This window comes from Pelophylax lessonae (genome assembly GCF_965119305.1).
Source record: "Pelophylax lessonae genome assembly, chromosome: 5".
Taxonomy (NCBI): Eukaryota; Metazoa; Chordata; class Amphibia; order Anura; family Ranidae; genus Pelophylax; species Pelophylax lessonae.
Genome location: NC_138772.1, coordinates 90176350 through 90196680, shown reverse-complemented (window position 1 = coordinate 90196680; position 20331 = coordinate 90176350). Strand labels below are relative to the sequence as shown.

The following is a 20331-nucleotide window of genomic DNA, read 5'->3' as shown; positions in this document are numbered from 1 at the left end:
CTTACAGCTCAAGCCACATCCAATCACAGTTAGAAGCATGCCCCTAGGGACACACTTAACCCCTTCTCAAATAAAGTTAACTCCTTCCCTGCCAGTGTCATTTTTACAGTAACAGTGCATATGTATAGCACTGATTACTGTAGTAATGTCACTGGTAACCCCAAAAGTGTCAAAAATGTCAGTCAAGGGTCCCATCTGTCCACCACAATGTTGCAGTCCCGCAAAAAAAAAATCGCAGATCGCCGCCATTACTCGTTTAAAAAAAAAAAAAATGACAATCTTTCCCTTAGTTAGTAAACGCAATAACTTTTGCGCAAACCAATCAAAATAAGCTTTTTGCATTTTTTTTTTTTACCAAACATATGTAGCATAAAACAAATTGGCTTAAAATGTTAAATTTAGATTTTTACATTTTTTTGGGGGGAATTTCATATAAAAAAATTTGAAAAATATTGTTATTTTTGCAAAATTGACGCTCTTTTTTTTGTTTATAGCGCATTATGATCAAAAAATCGCACAGGTGATCAAATACCACCAAAGAAAGCTCTGTTTGTGGGGAAAAAAGGATGTCAAATTCGTTTAGGTACAGCGTCGCACGACCGCGCAATTGTCCGTTAAAATAACGCAGTGCCAAATCGCAAAATAGGCCCTGGTCAGGAAGGGGGTAAAATCTTTCGGGGGTTAAAGCAGGGGTCTTCAAACTATGGCCCTCCAGTTGTTCAGAAACTACAATTCCCATCAAGCCTAGTCATGTCTGTGAATGTCAGAGTTTTACAATGCCTCATGGGATGTGTGCTTCCGCAACAGCTGGAGGGCCGTAGTTTGAGGATCCCTGCTTTAAAGGTATAAACGGGTATCCCATTGCTGCAGAATTTCCACATTTGGTAAAATCATCTGCATTTTCCTATAGTAAGGAAGCAGAGATTTGTTACTGTTCCTGTTATTTAGTCACACAGGAGGACATTCCATGGAAGGAGACATTCCATGATTTAAATATTCAGATGAAGTTCTCCTTTGTCAGTCTGATTTGTTTAGGTGTAGAGATGCACCATATTCTAGTGGTCAGCATGCTGATAAGCTTTTAATGTATGTAAGGTCAGAATGCACTTGAGGTTTTAATCTTTAGAATAAAGGTTTTCCTCTCCAATAGTTGTAGAACTACACTGCAGAATTATTTGTCAGGATGGCCATTAACTACCGGAAACTTATTCTCCCTCCCTGCCCAGGCCAATTTTCAGCTTTCAGCACTGTCGCTCTTGTGCAGCCATGCAACAATGTACCCAAATTACATTTTATAATTTTTCTTGCGGCCAGTAGCGCTTTCTTTTTGGTAGTATTTAGTCACTACTGCTCAAAAAAAACAAAAAAATATAAAACATTTTGAAAACGTTTTTCTTCGTTTTTCTCCTTCACCGATGGGCACTGATAGGCTGCATTAAAGCGGAGTTACTGCCTCAAAATCGATAAAATTGATTTTGGGCCATCCGCTTGCTAAGGGGAACCTGAAAAAGAAATGAATACTGGCGATTTTTTTTTTCCACTTACCTTATTATAGAAGAAAATATACTCACCTTCCTTCCACTTCCTCCCTCTGCGGCCGCGGCCCGCATCGTCACTTCCGGTTTGCGATGATTCCTGGGAGCTGAACGTCATCGCTCCCAGGAATCATTGCGCCTGCACCGGCCCTGCTCGTCACTTCCGGTGCAGGCTCAATTGGTGAAGTACCGCCAGGTTATTTATTTAAATAATAGAGTAACACTTAAATTAAACTTTCTTGGTTAAAAGCATATAACAAATGCGGGTACGAATGCCGCTACGTCACTTCCGGTGCTTGATCCTACGCTATATGCTACGTACCCACGCAGCTTCTTCCAGGGATCCCTGGAAGAAGCTGCGTGGGTACGCAGTGTAACACGTAGGATCAAGCAGCGGAAGTGACATAGCGGCATTCGTACCCGCATTTGTTATATGCTTTTAACCAAAAAAGTTTCATGTAAGTGTTACTCTATTATTTAAATAAATAACCTGGCGGTACTTCACCATTTGAGCTCGTTTATTTTTTGGAGATCAAGAGGTCCTTTCAGAGACCTGGCCACATCAATCCCATTTATAAGGAGAAAGAGACATCCAACTGACCTAATGAACCTTGGAGGCGTAGAGGAGCATTAAACATACATTTGAGCTATAAAGCCTAAAATTAAAGAAATGGAGGTGAGCGCATAGGACACCTAGTGGTCACAGCACTGAAGAGTACCTGCATGCATATTTAGAAGAAAGTTGTTTTTGAGCACTATCAACACTATTTTGGGACACTTGAGCACTTCATATATATATATAAATAGGATTGAACCACTTGAGGACTCATACAGAGATTTAAAGGAACAGTTGAAATATTATTAGCACAGAACACTTTTTGTATGAATTTTTATAAGATTTGTTTTTATTGAATATATATTTCTATGGTTTTACACACTATCACAAGGAAGGTATGATACACATGAATTGTTTATAGTAAGTACACATTTATTTATTTACACAACATTGAGACACTTTCTACATAAATTAGCACAATATTTTTATGAATTTTATATATTTATTTAGAAGAGCACAGATGCACCTTTGAAGCGTGGTACTCCTCCCCCCCCTTTTTTTTTCTGGTTCAAAGGATGACGTAGCAATCTCAATGTGCTCATCCAGATATTTTGAGTTTAATTTGGCCCTTCGTATGCTTGAAAATATTTGCTCACAAATATTGAGATTGTGAAAAGTGGGAGATTTTTTTTTTTTTTTGGGAAGATAAAACTTATGAAAGTCCAATAAAGAGAAACTGACATTTTTTCGCTGTGTTCGTTAAGAGTAAACACATTTTTACCAATAAGTTTACACATATTGTGGCACTTCAGAAAATGGCTGCATTCATCTTAACAATTATTTGAAGTTTTAGTAACCTTTATTTTAGCCCTATTTGGCATTAGAACAGATTTATTGTCGGTTTCATCATCGTAATCGAGATATTCAACAGATATATCACAAGAGAAGTGTTCCTGTGTCAGATGCCAGATAGAGGGGAATTATGGGGGACATCTAGGATACATAGATCTTCCCGCTGCATGACTGTATGTTGGCTTTGTTGCTGTATTTGTTGAGTGGGAAGATAAATGCACATATTAAGTGAAATTACAACCATAAATTGCCTTTTAAAGACATAACATTCCAGTGAACTTTCCTAACAGCAGTTCGAGTTGGAGTTGATTAAAGGCGTATGACATTTATATTGGTAAGCTCTAATTGTGTGCTTTTTACACTTGATAAATAGTTGTTATGCCTCTAAAGCCTGTCTGTGAATAATAAATCAGCATGCTCTTCTGGATTTCATGTTCAGGTAGTTTTGTAGACCTAAATTGGATTAGCAGACCTTGATCCAAACTAAACTAGAGACGTGGAATGCAGTCAGGCGGATCCCATTTTGTACTACATAAAGTTTTATAATGTTCAAATGAAATTTATGAGTTTTGTGTTTTAATGCTAAACATTCTATTTCTGAAATGTAACTTAATAGATAGATAAGCATTAGGGCTATTTAATAAGCCAAATGAATTTGGTCTGCTTTAATTAGGTTGCGTTCATTTATAAAAGGTTACATTTTCTCTTTGTAGGTCTTCTTTACAAAGCCAGGTAGACTTTTCTTCTATTTACTTCTGTCGTCCTTAAAGCTCTGCATTCATAAAACGATAAATATTCCAATGTTGTGTCATGTGACTGTTTTTGAAGTCATTGATACTACAGAGGCTCCTCTGATTTGCCCCCACATTCAGTAAGTAATTCAGAAACAAAAAGCAGAAACCAACAAGTGGCAAAAAATACCTACATTAAAGTGGTTCTAAAGTCTAAAGGTTTTCGTTTATCTTAGTGTATTCTCTGCATTAGGATAAAAATCCTTCCTCTTTGTCTTGCACCCCTCCATTAACACACCGCCCGGCTCAGGAGCAAAACAGCACATGTGCTCCCATTGAAAAAGGCTTGCTATGGGGCAGACACAGAAGAAAATGAGCTAAGATTGCTGGAGGGGGATCCCAGAAGATAAAATAAGGGATGGCGCAGAGCAGTTAAGTAGAAGGGCCAGTTCAAACCACATGCAGTCCAGTGCGTTATTCTCTTTCGTTCATTGACGGACACACTTCTTGATCTTCTTAACCATTGGGTTATACTGCCCTTTGCAGGAGTAGGACACTAGGCAGAAAAAAAGTCTGTCTTTGCCTATGTGCAGTCCCAGGGGGTATACTCCCACTCCCTGCTATAGTTTTTTTTTTTTCCTGCCTAGTCAGGGGTAAGGACCTAGTTTATAAGATGGGCAGAACGGTTCATTCCAGTTTGCCGTATACGTTCCCGGGGTGGAAAACTGGCAAGTGGACTACCTCAGTCGGCAGGAGTTGGACCAAGGGGAGCCAGTCGGAGAAAGTGATGTATTCTAGCAATAAATACAAAGCTCCTTCTGATTGCTATCAGATAGATTCTAGTGTGTTCCAGGTATGAGATAGGGAAGTCTCGGCTCAAACCCAGAACACAGTGCTTCAGCTACATACAGTTTATATCGCACATCCAACGGCCTCACATGTTAGCGAGGGACATAGTTAACCACTTGCCTACTGTGCACTTAAACCCCCTTCCCATCCAGACCAATTTTTAGCTTTCAGCGCTCTCACACTTTGAATGACAATTGCGCGGTCATGCTACACTGTACCCATATGACATTTTTATCATTTTTTTCACACAAATAGAGCTTTCTTTTGGTGGTATTTAATCACCTCTGGGTTTTTTATTTCTTACAAGAAAAAAGACAGAAAATTTTGAAAAAAAAAAAGTTTTTCTTATTTTCTGCAAGTAAATTTTGAAAATAAATACATTTTTCTCCTTCGCTGATGTGCGCTGATGAGGCGGCACTGATGGGCACTGATAGGCTGCACTGATGGGCACTGATAAGGTGGGACTTATGGGCACTGATGAGGTGGCACTTATGGGCACTGATGAGGAGGTACTAATATGCCGCACTGATGAGCACTGATAGGCGGCACTGAGAGGTGGCACTGCTGGGCACTGAGAGGTGGCACTGCTGGGCACTGAGAGGTGGCACTGCTGGGCACTGAGAGGTGGCACTGCTGGGCACTGAGAGGTGGCACTGCTGGGCACTGAGAGGCGGCACTGAGAGGTGGCACTGCTGGGCACTGAGAGGCGGCACTGACGGGCGACACTGATGGGCACTGATAGGCGGCACTGATGGGCACTGGCGGATGGCACTGATGGACACTGACGGGTGGCACTGATGGACACTGACGGGTGGCACTGATGGGCAGCACCATCAGTGCCCACACTCAGTGCCCATAGTGCTGCCAGTCAGTGCTCATGAGTGCCTAGATGAGCAGGCACTGATGGGCTCTTACTGGCAGCACTATGGGCACTGATTGTGGGCACTGATGGGGGGCACTGATGGCGGGCACTGTGGGCACTGATGGTGGGCACTTTGTGTATGTTTTTTACCTTGTGTAATCAGGGCACTGGTGATCAGTGCCCTGATTACATTCCTCTGTGTCCCCGACCGGCTGATCATCTCTGCTCCTTCCTCACACTGCAGTCTCCGTGTGAGGAAGGAGCGCTGGCGATGAGAGATGATCTCATATGTTTACATATGAGATCATCTCTCATTGCATGGGCCGATCACGTGGTAAATGGCCGCTGCGATTGGCCATTTACCACGATCTGTGATTGGCTGTGTCCAAGGGACACGGCCGACACAGATTTTCCCCGATGCGCGCGCGCGGGGAGCCTGTCTCTGGGAGGCCGTTTAAACACGGCCTCCCGGAAATTCGAGTCCGCGCTGCAGCCGTACTTCGGCTATATCGCGGACAGGTAGTAGTTAATTTGGGCCAGGCTAGCAAAGTGTAGCAAAAGCTGGAGTTGAGCTTTAATCAGTAACCACTCCCATTTCTTGTACCCAAAGTTAGGATTTAGATACATGATATTATATTTAGGTTGCATTCAGAAGTATTTGTGTGTACAGTATATATAAAGTAAAACAAAATATTGACTAGGGTCTCTTTTAGAAGATCACTTGTGCAACATTATTTGGATTGCATCCAACTTTACTTCTTGATGAATCATATAGGCATCTGAAATTTTTTTTGTCAAATAAAAAGAGGATATTGGTAAACAAATCTTTTAGTGAAACATGCAAAGGTTTTCTTTATTTATTTTTTTAAGGAAGCTGTAATCTACCTGCTCAGTGTGCATCTACTACTCTGTAACATTTGGTTATAATCGGCGAGGCACTTTACATTTGGCGAGCCAATGGACACAAAGTAAGACACAGCAGGGAGCATTTTTTGTCAGCGCAATCTCTGTAGTAGTGGATGTGTTCGAAAAGTAGTAATGGAAATCCAAATTTTTGTGCTTAAGGCGTGTACTTATACCAGCACTGTTTTAGATAAATGTCTTCCCCTCTGCTAAATTGTGATTAGTGAGCATCTTAGGGAAAACAATAAACGTAATATGCTTTCGGTAAACACAAAACACAGCTTCCAAATCCTCTCTGATTGTTGGTAATTTAGTTGAGTTCTGTCTTGGAGTCTCTGCAGGCTTTTTGTTCATTTATTGAACCGTGTTTCTTACTTCGTCTGTTATTTAAAATAATTGTTTTCCTTATTTCCGCTACTTTCAATTTTTCCTGACCTCCCGGCGTCGGTTGTTTGTCTTGGCTGATGTTAGATCTGTGATCAGTAAATTGCGGTTTGAACCCAGGTAATACTTAGTAGTTCAGATTATATTACTTATCTGAAACTGAAACTTTTTTTACATAAATCTCTTCATTTGAAAAGAGATGCAAGTTCTTTTTTTTGATTTGTGCATTAAAATGAATTGCTCCAAATTGACTGCAGCTCAGGGGAAAGAGCAAGTAAGTGTATTTCATTCAATTTCCTCCTAGAAGTACTTTGAATGCTAAGTAAAATCACAGTTAAAAAAAGAAAAAAAAGTTGAGACGTTTTTGGTTCCTATTTGCCCTGCTTCACTCACACATTGAATCAGCCAGAAAATTTAAACTTTTAAAACTTTGAAGTAGATCTCGATGATTGGCTTTAACATTTTAATGTGATTTCAAAAAGTTGTTTCCTTGTTTTTTAATCTGCAGCTTTCATTCAATGAGCAGCCTGGTAGGTTCCGGTTATAGGGTGACAATTTTTGCCCAGTTTTGCTCCTGTTATCCTGTCACATGGCACTTTGGTTAAAACTAGGTGGCCAGCCTGACACAGATTGTCCCTTTATTGTTAGAAAGCCAGTCCATGGCCAATGAAGCTCAGCCAACAGTGTAGCTAGTTCAGCAGCAAACAAATTCAGCATTTCATGAAAATAAATGGCAGTTTACACAAACATTCAGCACCCACCTCCAGCCATTTTATTTCGTTTGCATAGAGTGGGGAAGAATAATGCTATCGCTGGCTATGGTAACCTCAAACCAAAAATGGGATTTCATTATTTTTTTTAATATTTAAACCAAAACTATCCATTCATGTCTCCATGCTTTATTTTTTTATGAAATCACTTAGAAAAACACCTCCTAGCGTTTCTGGCTGTGGCCATCTTGAATGCAGATAGTTCATGTAGTATTTCCTTATTGGAATCCATCTGCCCTTAGCTCAGAAATGCAGGCAGGAAGGTGTGCCTAACTGAGAAAAACAATTATCCCAGCCTGAAGATTCCTGAAATGTATGACATAATTTGCCTAGGCCAGAAGCCAGGAAATAAATGAAGAAATGTAAAAACAAAAATATATGTATAATGTATGATGTAAAAATGTGTATGTATGTGTGTGTATGTATGTATGTATGTGTGTATGTATATGTATATATATATATATATATAATGTGTGTTTAAAACCAGTAAATATGATGTTGACAGCATATAGATTAAAAATGGTCAATGGTGATTGAGATAGTGAAGTACTGCTTCAAGCATACATCTGTGCAAAGGGCCGTGGTTGTCTGCATGCGATGCACAGGTGTTCCATGCATCCATGTGCGGGAAGTCCTGTTCATGCTTACTGGGACTTAGCAGCTGCACGATTGCGGTCGCTGCCCTCAAACACTGTCTGCATTAAGGAACACACACCCGCACCTTCGTGGCTGTCAATTGGGGCTTGCAAATGTCTGTGAAGCCACTGTGTTTCATTGGACATGAATTAGACTGCCTGCACATGAATGCATGGAACACCTGTTCATCCCATGTGGGCAAACACAGTTTCAGTGACTGTATGCTTAAAGCGGTTGTAAACCTAAAATAAAAAAAATAAATAAATAAAAAAACCTGCAAGACAAAGGCATAATGAGCTAGTATGCATCGCATACTAGCTCATTATGAATTACTTGCCTTAGAACGAAGCCCCGACACGGACCCCCGGACACCGCTGTGGGCGCTGACATGATTCCACGGCGTCTCTTCCGGGTTCGGCGGCTCCGGCGCTGTGATTGGCCGGAGCCGCGATGACGTCACTCCCGCGCATGCGCAAATATCTCCTAAACCGTGCCGGTTTAGGAGATATTAATTGTACCTACAGGTAAGCCTTATTATAGGCTTACCTGTAGTTAAAAGTGAAAAAAAGCGGTATACTACTGCTTTAAATACACCCATGTAAAAGTTAAAGTCTTAACATTGTATAATACTATTTTTATGGGAAGAAAGCCCTTCCCTTTAAAGGTTAGTTTCACTTGACCTTCAAAACTTTTGGTCTAAGCCCTGTCCAATCATCACCCCTTGTTCAGTGGTAATACTTTAGGGGCCTTTAAAGCCCAGTTTTATCAGACTCCGTGTACTGCAAATAGTCACTTTGTAAAAGCTTACTTGGTTTAGTTGTTGAGACCATCTCCATTGGATTTACAAGTCTTGTAGCCAGGTAGCAGGCTGCAGACCTGGAATGATCTGTTACTACAAAGAGGCAGCCCTGCATTCTAACACCCCATCAAGTTCTCAATTTTCTGTTCTCATATGAACAAGAATATGTAGATGTCAGGGCAGTCAGAGATGACTATAACTGCCAGGTTTATGTTTTGCTTGTCAGAATCTGGAAGCTTTTCTTTATTCCCCACCCTTCACCCTGTCTCGGCCCCCAGTGGCTTCATCTCTTTTATGCTCTTTCTATTAACTTTTGATTGATTTTCTTTTTCTCTTTGTGATTTCCAACGGATTACAAGAGAAAGCTCTCTTGGCTGTGTGGATTTGCTCTGCTTACCGAGTCTTAGGAGAGGTGATCAGCCCTTCATGTGGTATAAAGCCATAGTCTTTGGCGCACTTTGGAATCAGATCCTATAATCTATTACTGCTCTATTTGTATTTAATAGCATCCAAGCATTCCTGTGGTAAGGGTACCCCTCACCAGTGAACGCCCTGTCTGCGTCCGGTTCCTCGTTGCTGAACTTTACCGTAACGCGCTGCCTGTAGCAATCTATTTTCAGTCCGTCTGGGATAAAATCACGGAAAGCAGCAGCCTGTTTCCAAATCGCAGATATTAATCGTTTGTTTTCACTATGTTCCAGGCTTTAGCCAGCTCTGCGGTATTGATTGTACAGCGCAGCATCTATCAGAGCATAACTGAAGACACCTGCACTAGATTAGCAGGCCTTAGCTTGTAATAAACTAAACCTGAACTGCTCATTAGTGCATGAAGCGCCGGCCAGGGACTTGGCAATATTTGTATTCCATTTACGCAAAGGAAAGGTGGGGTGTCTGTGACAAGTTTACAGAGAAAGCCCTATAGCTCCCACCTAGTACAACATATATAAATGTCCGCTATAGTCAAACATGAACACTTCACTTTTAGATTTGGTCTGCAGATGCAGTTTACCTGCTGTGAGATGCTAATTTGTATTCTGGCATTCATCTTGCACAGCAGGCTTCCTGCTCGCAAAATCGCTGTAGTTGCTGCTATACTTACCTGAATCTCTGGGTCTTCACAACACAGCAAACCAATGAAGTCTGCCCTCGCCGCGTCTTATATTTGTATGTGTTTGAGTATTTCTTCTGATGCCTAACGGAGAGTTCAAAGAGGTTCCTAAACCCCCAGATTATCAACAGAAGGGAGTCTGATAGACTGGTACACTTACACCAATACCTAGAAAAGGAGCTGATCTCCATAGGTAGGGGCATGATACAAAGTACATTTTTAATTTTGCCTGAAGAGTACATGTCCTTTAACTTTTTAATAAAATTTCCTTTTAAAATTATTTAAAGTTGCCTTTTTATCAACTTACAAAATTTTAGGAAAAAAACAATATTTTATATGCTTACTTATGCTGGCCATACATGGGTACAGCCGATTCATCAGGTACCAGCCAACATTCAATCCATGTGTGGGCAAATTGATTGTACCCAAGTCGACCCATCAATTGACTTGGGTACAAGCAGCCTTTTGGATTTTTAAAGTCGATTACTGCTGGCGGCTACAGCCACTAGCATTAATCATGGTCTTCTGCTAGCCGGGAAGGCTTCCTTCTCCTGCTGTAGAAGAAAAGAAAATGGAATAATCTATGGGCTGCTTTACTTTCCACACATTTTCTTGTTGAATTGCAATGTGTCTGTGAACTTGCTGGGAAATGGACACGCCAGAAAGTGTCAATTGCCTAGTATAGCCCTTCTTTTCTTCCTTGTACATCCTCTTCTGGGGATGTCTAATTACTGAAACAAAAATGATCACCACGCCAGTCAATTTATTGATTACACTGTCAAACAATTTGATTTAATAACAGAGGTTTTTCTTGTAAACATTTGTTAAAATACATAGAAACCACATTGCATTATCAAGGCCTAAGGGCTCTTTCACACGGCCGCTCCGTGTGAAAGCTCCGCTGCGGGACTTTTTTTTTTTTTCTTTCACGGAGCGGATGACATTTGTGTCATCCGCTCCGTATGTCCGCATATCATCCCATCCGTTTGAGGATGATATGCGGACATAATGTAAGTCTATGGGCATTGCGGATGTCAGCGGGTGACACCGCTGACATCCGATTTTCCTTCCTTTCCGTTTTTTGAACGGATGAAAAAATAGGGTTCTGTTCCGTTCCAAAAAAAGGAACAGAACTGAAAGGAAGAAAATTTGATGTCAGCGGATGGTATTCCGCTGACATCCGCAATGCCATAGACTTACATTATGTCCGCAAAACATCCGCAAAAAAATAGGATGATTTGCGGACACACGGAGCGCCCGTGTGAAAGAGCCCTAACTGTGTAGTGTGGTATCTTACTGTATTATATGAGAGCCTACATTATTAAGCAACTATAGGTGCAGGGGCACACCAGAAGCTCAGCACAGCACAATGGCAGCTGTGTCCCCATGCCAATTCAAGTAAACTATAGAAAAACGACAACCACTCCAATCCATGTATAAGTAATCCATGCAAAACGAAATACTATAGTGTGTCCACTGAGTGAAAACTCTGGACGTCTACACGAGAAGCTTTTACAGGTAAATAACACCTAACATAGGTTAATGTACATACAACTAATGGAAAGTGTTTGGTTGAAATTACCCACTTAAGGAAAAGAATGTTCTACCCCCTTAATGACCAGGCCATTATTTGCGATTCGGCACTGCATTATTTTATTTGACAATTGTGCGGTCCTGCGACACTATACCCAAATAAAATTGATAACCTTTTTCCCCACAAATAGAGCTTTCTTTTGGTGCTATTTGATCACCTGTGCAATTTTTATTTTTGGCGCTATAAACAAAAAGAGCTACAATTTTGAAAAAAAAACAAAAAAAAAAAACAATATTTTTTACTTTGTTATATAACATTCCCAATAAAAAAAACAAAAATGTAAAAATCAAATGTTTTCATCATTTTAGGCCAATTTGTATTCTGCCACATATTTTTGGTAAAAAAAATCCCAATAAGTGTATATTGATTGGTTTGCACAAAAGTTATTGTGTCTACAAACTAGGAGAAAGATTTGTCTTTTTTTTTTTTTAGTAGTAATGGCGGGAATTAGCAATTTTTAGCGGGACTGCGACATTGCGGTGAACAGATTGCACACCTAACTGACATTTTTTACACTTTTGGGGGGGACCAGTGACATTACTACAGTAATCAGTGCTAAAAATATGCACTGTTACTGCACCAATGACACTGGCAGGGAAGGGGTTAACACCAGGGGCGATTTAAAGGGTTAAATGTATACCTAGGGGGTGTTTTCTAACTGGGGAGGTAGGCTTATGGAATCAACACAGGGACCTGTGTTCCTAAATAGGAGGAACCCTGTGTTGATGGCTGACAGAACAACCGTCTGCTGTTTATAACGGCAGACAGGCGTTCTGTCTTTCCCGATAGTGATCGCGGGTGCCCGGCAGCAGTGGAGGCCGCCCATCCTGCAGATCAGCCTGCCCTCTCGCGAATCGCCGCGTGCACCCCCAAGCTTACTCCAGAGGAGCAACATGTGGGTACAGCGTTTCATGCAGCAGAGCCACCTTGCCGCAGTATACCTGTGGCGGGTGGTTGGCAAGAGGTTAATGGTCTGACATTAGTCCCTGCAAAGAGTGTCCAACACATTTTTTACATGAATTCTATTTTTTTTTTTTTTTTTTTTGTCCCACACAATAGATATTTTAGGTTAAAAAAAAAAATCTGTGTTTATAACCTTACAGCTATACACTATATGGATTCTCAAAAAAATAAAAGGTAAGGTTTAGGGGGCCAACCTGTTGATTGGAACTTTATTGTTCAGTGCAAGGGACATGCTGCTGCCAATGGATTCTGGGAAGAATTTCACTCACACTTTTGTGCTAATTGTTTTAATACCTTTATCTATAGCTTTATTCTGTGATGCCTATTATAAGTGCACCATGTTGCTTTAATTAGCAGTATTTTTCAAAATATTATTTCTTCTAGGGCTGTAAAGAGAAATTCGGAGTTAAGCCCCCCCTCCCCCTGCTTTATTGAATATTTTCATACTGTGTTGCTAGAAGGTGTTATCTTTCAAATTAAGCTTGTGTTTCTCCCCTAATTTTCCATTTAATAGAAAGATTGGATGTTTTGGCAATGAATCCAATATCATTTTTTAAGGGGTAATTAGTTGGTTTAGATGATGGGTAGGCAATCTTGTTGTAAATTTAGAAATTAATAATGTTTTATGGGATTAGATCACCCTGTACCTTGTTATTGAGGATCCATCGCTACTATAAAAATAGTTTAATAAATGTCACAACCGTGTAAACAGTGGGGTGAGTTTTTAGGTATTTTGCTTTCTGAGGGATCTAAATGAGAGTACAACATGGTACAGTGTTTGGCCCTCTCCAGCTGCAGCATATTTCAGATTGTGGGAGAGCACAATGATTACTGCTAGCTGCTATAGCCCCTGGCAATAGTCATAAGCAAAACTTCTAAAACAAGCTGGTTGTACCAAAGTCGATCGATGGATCATCTTGGGTACATTCAGCCTGCCCATAGATAGATCAAATCTGAGCTATTTTTTGCTGAACCGCCGAGATTCTATCCATCTATGGCCAGCTTTAGTGTGCAAGGGACCTTAAGCGGGGTACATACTAGTAGAAAATCTGCCAAAAATTCCCGTCCAAAGTAAAATCGTACGATTTTCGGCTAGTGTGTACACAACTTTAAGCAGCCGATGCCGACATCTTCAACGAAAAAAAAAAATGGAGGGACAAACACCAACATTTTTATCAGTCTCCAGACGACAAGTTTTAGTTTAATGTGTATGCATTACGTCCGCGAAAAATGGGATACGAAAGACCACGCATGATCTGAAGTTGCTGATGCCCCGAAGTCTGGGAACAAATGTCTCAAAAAAAAAAATCGGATGAGAAATTACGTGAACATTATGCACTGTCAACTAAAAACGGTTATGACCGCTGAGCATGAGAGCGAAAAATCGGAGGATATTTCGTCCGATTTTCGTCAAGTGTGTACGAGCCTTTAGGCATTAAATACCATTATCATGAAATCCACTGCATCGCAGATCCATGATAGCCAATCATAAGACAATAGGCTGAGAAGCAGTCCTCTAATCACTGTGAAATGGTTGATAAGAGTTTGAGCAAAACCACGTAATTGTTTTTAGCAGAGATTGTGTGCCCAATATTTGAACTTTTGGTCATGTGACCAACTGTAACAAAATTCTGAGCAGAAATTAAGGGATCTGTGTAAGCAGGTGGATCCATTTTTACCATTTGGTTTGTTTTAAAGTGGCAGTATGTATTTGTTCACATCGGGGCGGTGCACTTCCATTGTGGTGTAAAAAATCCTGCTTGCCACATTATTAGAGCATATTTGGTCAGTTAAAAAAATAAATAAAAAAATAAAAACGGCACCAAAAGCTCTTCTCCCCATTCAAATAAGTGGGAACCACATAAAAATGCCCCAAAAAGCCTTTAAATACGCAACGATAAGCGTTTTTAGTGCAGTTTTTGAGTCATATATCCTTTAAAAAGTGTACATGCCAGTCACCAGGATTGCAAATTGGAAAAAAAAAGCAGTTATTGTGGTTTGAAGGAAGGAGTAGCTATAACAATAAGCTTTGTGGACTCATTCTTACATCCTTGATTGTTTAGTCACTATATTGTTGGGCTTTTGTGGTTTACTTATGACATGTTATGTGGTGTCACCTTTACGCTTTCTTTCTGTAAATGTTCCTGGATCGAAGTAACACTTTCCAGAACTTTGAAAAGACACAAATGCTTGTAGAGAAAACATTTTGTAACATTTGAGAAAGATAATATATGGAAGATACCAGTATTACACAACGTATATTGCACTGTCTGCTGTATGATCCAAGAATATTGGAGGTTACACAGTGCCTTGACCATATAAAACACAGATCTACAGGCCAAGTTCTGTGGGTTTTGTTCTGCCTTTATTCGTCCTATTTATTTTGCAGTGAGATGTGAACCTTTTTTCTGTTATTACACAAGTTGTATTGTCTAGCAGTAAAAATTGCTTTTTTTTTTTTTTTTTTTTTTACTTAAATATTCCATCCACAGGGAACTCTCTCTTTTATGAAATAGTTGGTTATATTGTATCCCCAATTCAAGTGTTATTACTTGTTTCAGTATCATTGGATAGGAAAGTAGGTTGCTAAAGTCCAACTCCAGCCAAACAGATTTTGTTTTGAACAGAAGAGGCATAATGGAAACCTTACATTAGGGGGGTGAATATGTTTCAGTGGACAGTATTTTCAATATAAATGTAATCCAATTGGGCCATTTCTCACATACATGGAAAAATCAGCATTTTTTTTTTTTTTAATAGAAAATTACTTAGAGCCCCAAACGGGATATATTTTTTTTAAGCAGAGGCCCTGGAGAATAATATGGCTGTAGTGGCAATTTTTTTATGGCACACGATATTTGTGGAGCTGTTTATTAAACGCAAATTTTCAGGAAAAATACACTTTAATGAGTTTTAGGGCACGCAATCACAATATATTATTACTTTTGGTAAAATATAAAAGATTGTTAAACCAGGTAAATAGATTCTTATCACATCACGCTTAAAAATTGCGTACACCCGTGGGATATCGTCAAACTACGGTACTTAAAAATCTCCATAGGGGACACCTTCAATCCTTTACACATTAGCAGCTTAGAGCTACTCTGGAATACTGACGCTAGAATTATTGCTCCTCTCTGTGGCGATTGCGGTGATACCTGACGTTTGTGGTGCCGTTTACATATGTGTAAATGCATATGTTCACTGTCTCTTTAATTTACAAATTTGTTGTTTTTTTTTAATCAATTTTATTGCTATTACAAGGTTGAACAACATTCTTTGTGAAAGCATTTGCTGCCAGAGGTCCTCTTTATGAGGACCGAGATCGATTTGTAATCAAACTAATTGAAACCAGAAGTGACAAAATTCTCGTCGCTTCCAGATTCTGATGCAGCAGAGTGGGGAGAAACCATGTCAATTTCGCCGATGTACAGTCAATGCTGTCAGTGGGATAGGAGAGCCTAGGAAAGGCAGCTGCGAGGGATGGATGACCCCCTTTTGCCTCCTGTAAAACTGATTTAGCTGCTGTATAGAGAATCGCTTCCTGGAAAAAACACTACCAGGATCATGGTTGTAGCCTCAACCAGGATCCTGGTGTAACCACCTTAATATGAGGTATATACAGCCTCATATTAAGGTGGTTACACCAGGATCCTGGTTGAGGCTACAACCATGATCCTGGTACCGTTTTTTTCAGGAGGAGATTCTCCACATATGGCGGTATTGAGGTGGTTAATTTTAAGAGCACAGTGACTTTACTTCAGACTAGCAGGAGGAACGTTAAAAACAAATCTTGGCAAGTATATTATCAAGAGAGTAATTGAGGTTTGGAATAAACCTCCAGCAGAGATAGTGAGTCACCTGTAAGTGCACTCAAACATAGACCTATAGTCAATCAAAAAAATAAAGTATTACTAAAGGCAACTTTATTTTATTTTGTTGTTTTTAGCTTTGGATAAAGTGGAGAGGGATTAAAAAACATGTCGGTTTAATTGTTGTCTGTGCCCCTTTTGGGGAGAGCCACCCTCTTTTTTTTTTTTTTTTTTTTTCTATTTACCTACTTTGAATGCAATTTTCATTCAAGGTGAAATTTAAAAATTCCAAATTTTGAATTGTGCCCAGAACAGGGGATTCACTTAATTTGCAGAGATGTCCTCTTAGTGCTTGTTTTGGTTATGGGACAGAAAGTGAATCTCCCCTCCCCTAAGAATGGGGCACAGATGGCAAAAAAAAAAAAAAAACTGACGGGTTATAACCCTGCCTTGCTCTATCCAAAATGAAAATAAAAATACAGTTTTCCATTTGCAATAAAAAGGCAGACTTGATAGACCACTTGGTCTGTTGTCACTCGCTCTTTCTCTGTTTTTAAGTGTTGGAGCCAGGTTTATTTTGCTGAGACATAATACAAGTTATTGAGTCCAGCCCATCATCAGTTCTGGCTGCCTACATCCAGAATAGGCAGCCAGCTGAAGAGGACCAAGATGGCAGTGCAGGGCTACGCTGGATTCGCTGTGTAGTTGAGTATGCATTTTGTAAAGTACTACAGATAAGGGGTGGTGTGGGGTGAGGGCAGTCGACTACTGCTTTAGACCCTTTTCACACTAATGCGCTGAGGTACATTGTGCCCACTGGTTAGCTGCACTTTCCCATTGACTATGATGTTCTGTGTTTTTGGTGCGCTTTCTGAAAATGCACTAAAACCATGGGACGTAGTAGAAGTAATTGCGGAAGCACAGCTAACCTGCGGGCACACTGCACTGCATCGCATCAGTGGCAAAGGGCGTTAAACTGCACAGCTCCTACTGACTTTCTTTTAAGCACGCGAGGTAGGTTTGTGTGCTCTGGATACAGTAGGACATGGATAACTCTGATTTAATAAATTAAGTGGACTTTGGTTCTTACACAGTTGCAATGTGTTTGACAGCCTTAGTAGCTACTAGTATAACGAGTTGTTTTAATTTCCTTAAAGAGATTGTAAACCTCAGACACAAAAAACGAACGGACAAATGTAAACAGCGCTAAATCCTCCTTCCTACTGTAAACATATCCGTAAGGCCCCGTTCACACAGGGGCGATCCGACTTGGGGGGGCGACCTCCGAGGTCGCGGTGCGAGCAGCGGGGGGCGACCTCGGAGCGGCCGGGACAGACTTCATAACATTGAAGTCTGACGGTCGCGCCGGGTCGCCCCAAAGAAGCTCCGGACCCTTTTTCTAAGTCGGAGCGACTTGTGTTGCTCCTATTAGAACGGGTCCGCAGCTTCCCTATGGAAGGCGATCTACGGCGACCTGTGAGGCGACCAGGTCGCCTCACAGGTCGCCTTAGTGTGAACGGGGACTAAGTGCAAGAATTGCTGTGAAAATAAACTGTAAAAATGGGAATAAATTAATTCATCAGTGCAATGCTTAAAAAGTACCTGAAATCTTTAACATCAAATAAATAATAGAAAGTGCTGTGCTTGGTCAGTGCTATAGACACAATTGATACATGAATGGTAAACATACGTGAATTGTAAAACATCTAAAGTGCAATACAAGAAGTGCATATATAGTGCTTATTGGCAAAATATATAAATAGTGAATATAGGGCCTGGAACAGTGCAAAAAACAATATGCAGTCCAAAGTGGTAAGTCCCTTATGCAAATAATAACAGCCCAATGAAGGTGACTGTGCATGTTCATGGACAGTAGTGGTGGCACTCTCCGATTCACCGCCAAACTGTGATAACATTTCAAACTCACCGGATAGTGTTGATCTTAGCTGGCATACGTCAACTAAAGATCAATATAGGCTTTGGGGGTCTCCTTGCGCTGAAAGGCTGGTGTCCCAATGGATGGATGGATGCGTTTCCTCCTCTGCTACCACTTCCAGTAATATGCTTCCAGTTATTCTGGTCACAAAAAATGAACAAAGCATATCTCTCTATAGTGTGTACTTGTCTTAATCCAGAGCACTAAGTGTTGTTTCTGTCTGCTGCCTTGTTCCTTTGCTATCAGAGTGAGTCACTTCTGAATTTTCCTGACACCAAGAGAAAAAAGGTGACTGGGGAGGGCACAGCCTGTGATTGACCGTGTCTCCTCTGTTCCTTTGTGCTCTGTGTCCCTTCCCTCCTATTAGCTATCGGAGCTCTCCTCATGGAGCAGAACTTCAGCATCAGCAAGTTTTACGATGAAAGTTCATCTCATCACAAGGTTGTTGGTTGACCACACTATTAATGTTTTGTAGCTCTCTGGAGAGCTTTTATTTAACTTTTTTATAGTTTTTATTCTATTTTAATTTTTGTGTGATATATTTTATATATGTATACGTATGGAATTATACATAAATAAATGCCATTTCTAGTCTGTACCGGCTTGCAGTTTTTTTCTTTAAAAAAAAAAAAAGAGGTTATTCTTTCTGCTAGTTTAACCTTGTTTTCTTCAGGGAATGTTAATATTTTGCTTTGCTCATATATTGTATGAATATTGTCATCTGCACAAGCCATTAAGTAGCAGCCCCAGTCCTGCATGTGTAATCATTTGTGATGTTAATGTTGCAGAACACTCGGGTTATTAGTAAAACGGCTAGAGAAAGGTGGCAAAGCTGAACGAGAGAACCTTTTCCATGAGAACGACTGTATCGTCCGGATTAACAACGGTGACCTTCGTAACAGAAGATTTGAGCAGTAAGTGGATTCTTCATCTTCAGTCAAGACCAGATATTATGGGTTTTAATACCATAAAGTACTTGTGCAGATAAGATTTTCTTTCCACAAATTAAGTTTAAAAGTTCATCAATCAAAAAAAAAAAAAAAAGTTGCATCTTTTCATTCTGTGACCTACACAGCATAATTCTAAAGAAATACGATGGAAAAATGTAGCTGCTAGTGTTATGAGAATAGCTGTTCCAGATACAATCCAAAGTTCAACACAATATCCTATGTTTCAAAACCTACACATAGTCCTTGAACTTGGAATAAGGGTAAATATATTTTTTGGGAAAATATTTGCAATACAATTAGTTATTTATAAACTGTATTTAAAAGAAAAGTTAATGTGCCTTTAAATTGCCAACATAATTTTTCTTTATTTTTACCAGACAATAAGTAATTTTTTTGGTCTACAACTGTTCGTTGCCAAAACATTAAAAACAAGGGGCGCAAAGTTTGATGCTGTTAAGCCAGCCATACTTCAGCTGGTTCAGGGAATTTCGACTCATGTATAAGCAAGGTGGTTGTACAGAAGTTGATCTACCAATCGACTTCTGTACAACCACCCTGTCAGATTTTTGCCACAGCTGTCAGAATTCAAAGACAATCCTCGTCTCTCATTTAGTGGGATCTTCCCACCCTCTACGTAAAAAAGGAAAGGGAGAGGAAGGGAAATGTTAATCATCCCATTTTCTCTTTTTGTTCCTTGTTCCTTCCCTCATGGGCATACATACCTGGGTCTCCTATGGTTGGTTGCGGGGGGTTGGACCCGCTGGAGTTGTTTTTCTCCGCCTCCGTACTCCGGCCATGTGACAGATGGTGGAGGGGGAGACCTCTCCGGGGACCTAGCTCCCCGTGGCAGTTCTCTGACGTCTAATACCACTGCCCTCTAGTTTAGAGGCTGCATATGCTGTGATTTTATGCATTAGCTTTTGAGCTGTTCTATGTCTGTAATGGTGTGTATAGACCTGTACTGTTGATCTTGCCTGTACTGTGTGCCCTTTCCTCTCCTAATAAACTTTGAATTTATAAAAAAAAAAAAAGAATTCAAAGACAAAACTGGGAGGATTCCCTCATCCGCATAGAGTATGTGGAATCGAGAC

The 20331-nt window shown here is 40.3% G+C and overlaps 1 protein-coding gene across 9 annotated transcripts in view; it reads left to right on the top strand.

Annotated features, from left to right (window-relative positions):
• The window catches only part of PARD3 (par-3 family cell polarity regulator), a 901610-nt gene that overhangs the window by 362394 nt on the left and 518885 nt on the right, over nucleotides 1-20331 (top strand). For all 9 annotated transcript variants that reach the window (XM_082258262.1, XM_082258264.1, XM_082258261.1 and 6 more), the window contains one exon: nucleotides 19079-19204. In XM_082258262.1, the coding sequence (XP_082114388.1) occupies nucleotides 19079-19204 (126 nt within the window). The remainder of the gene's footprint in view (nucleotides 1-19078; nucleotides 19205-20331) is intronic.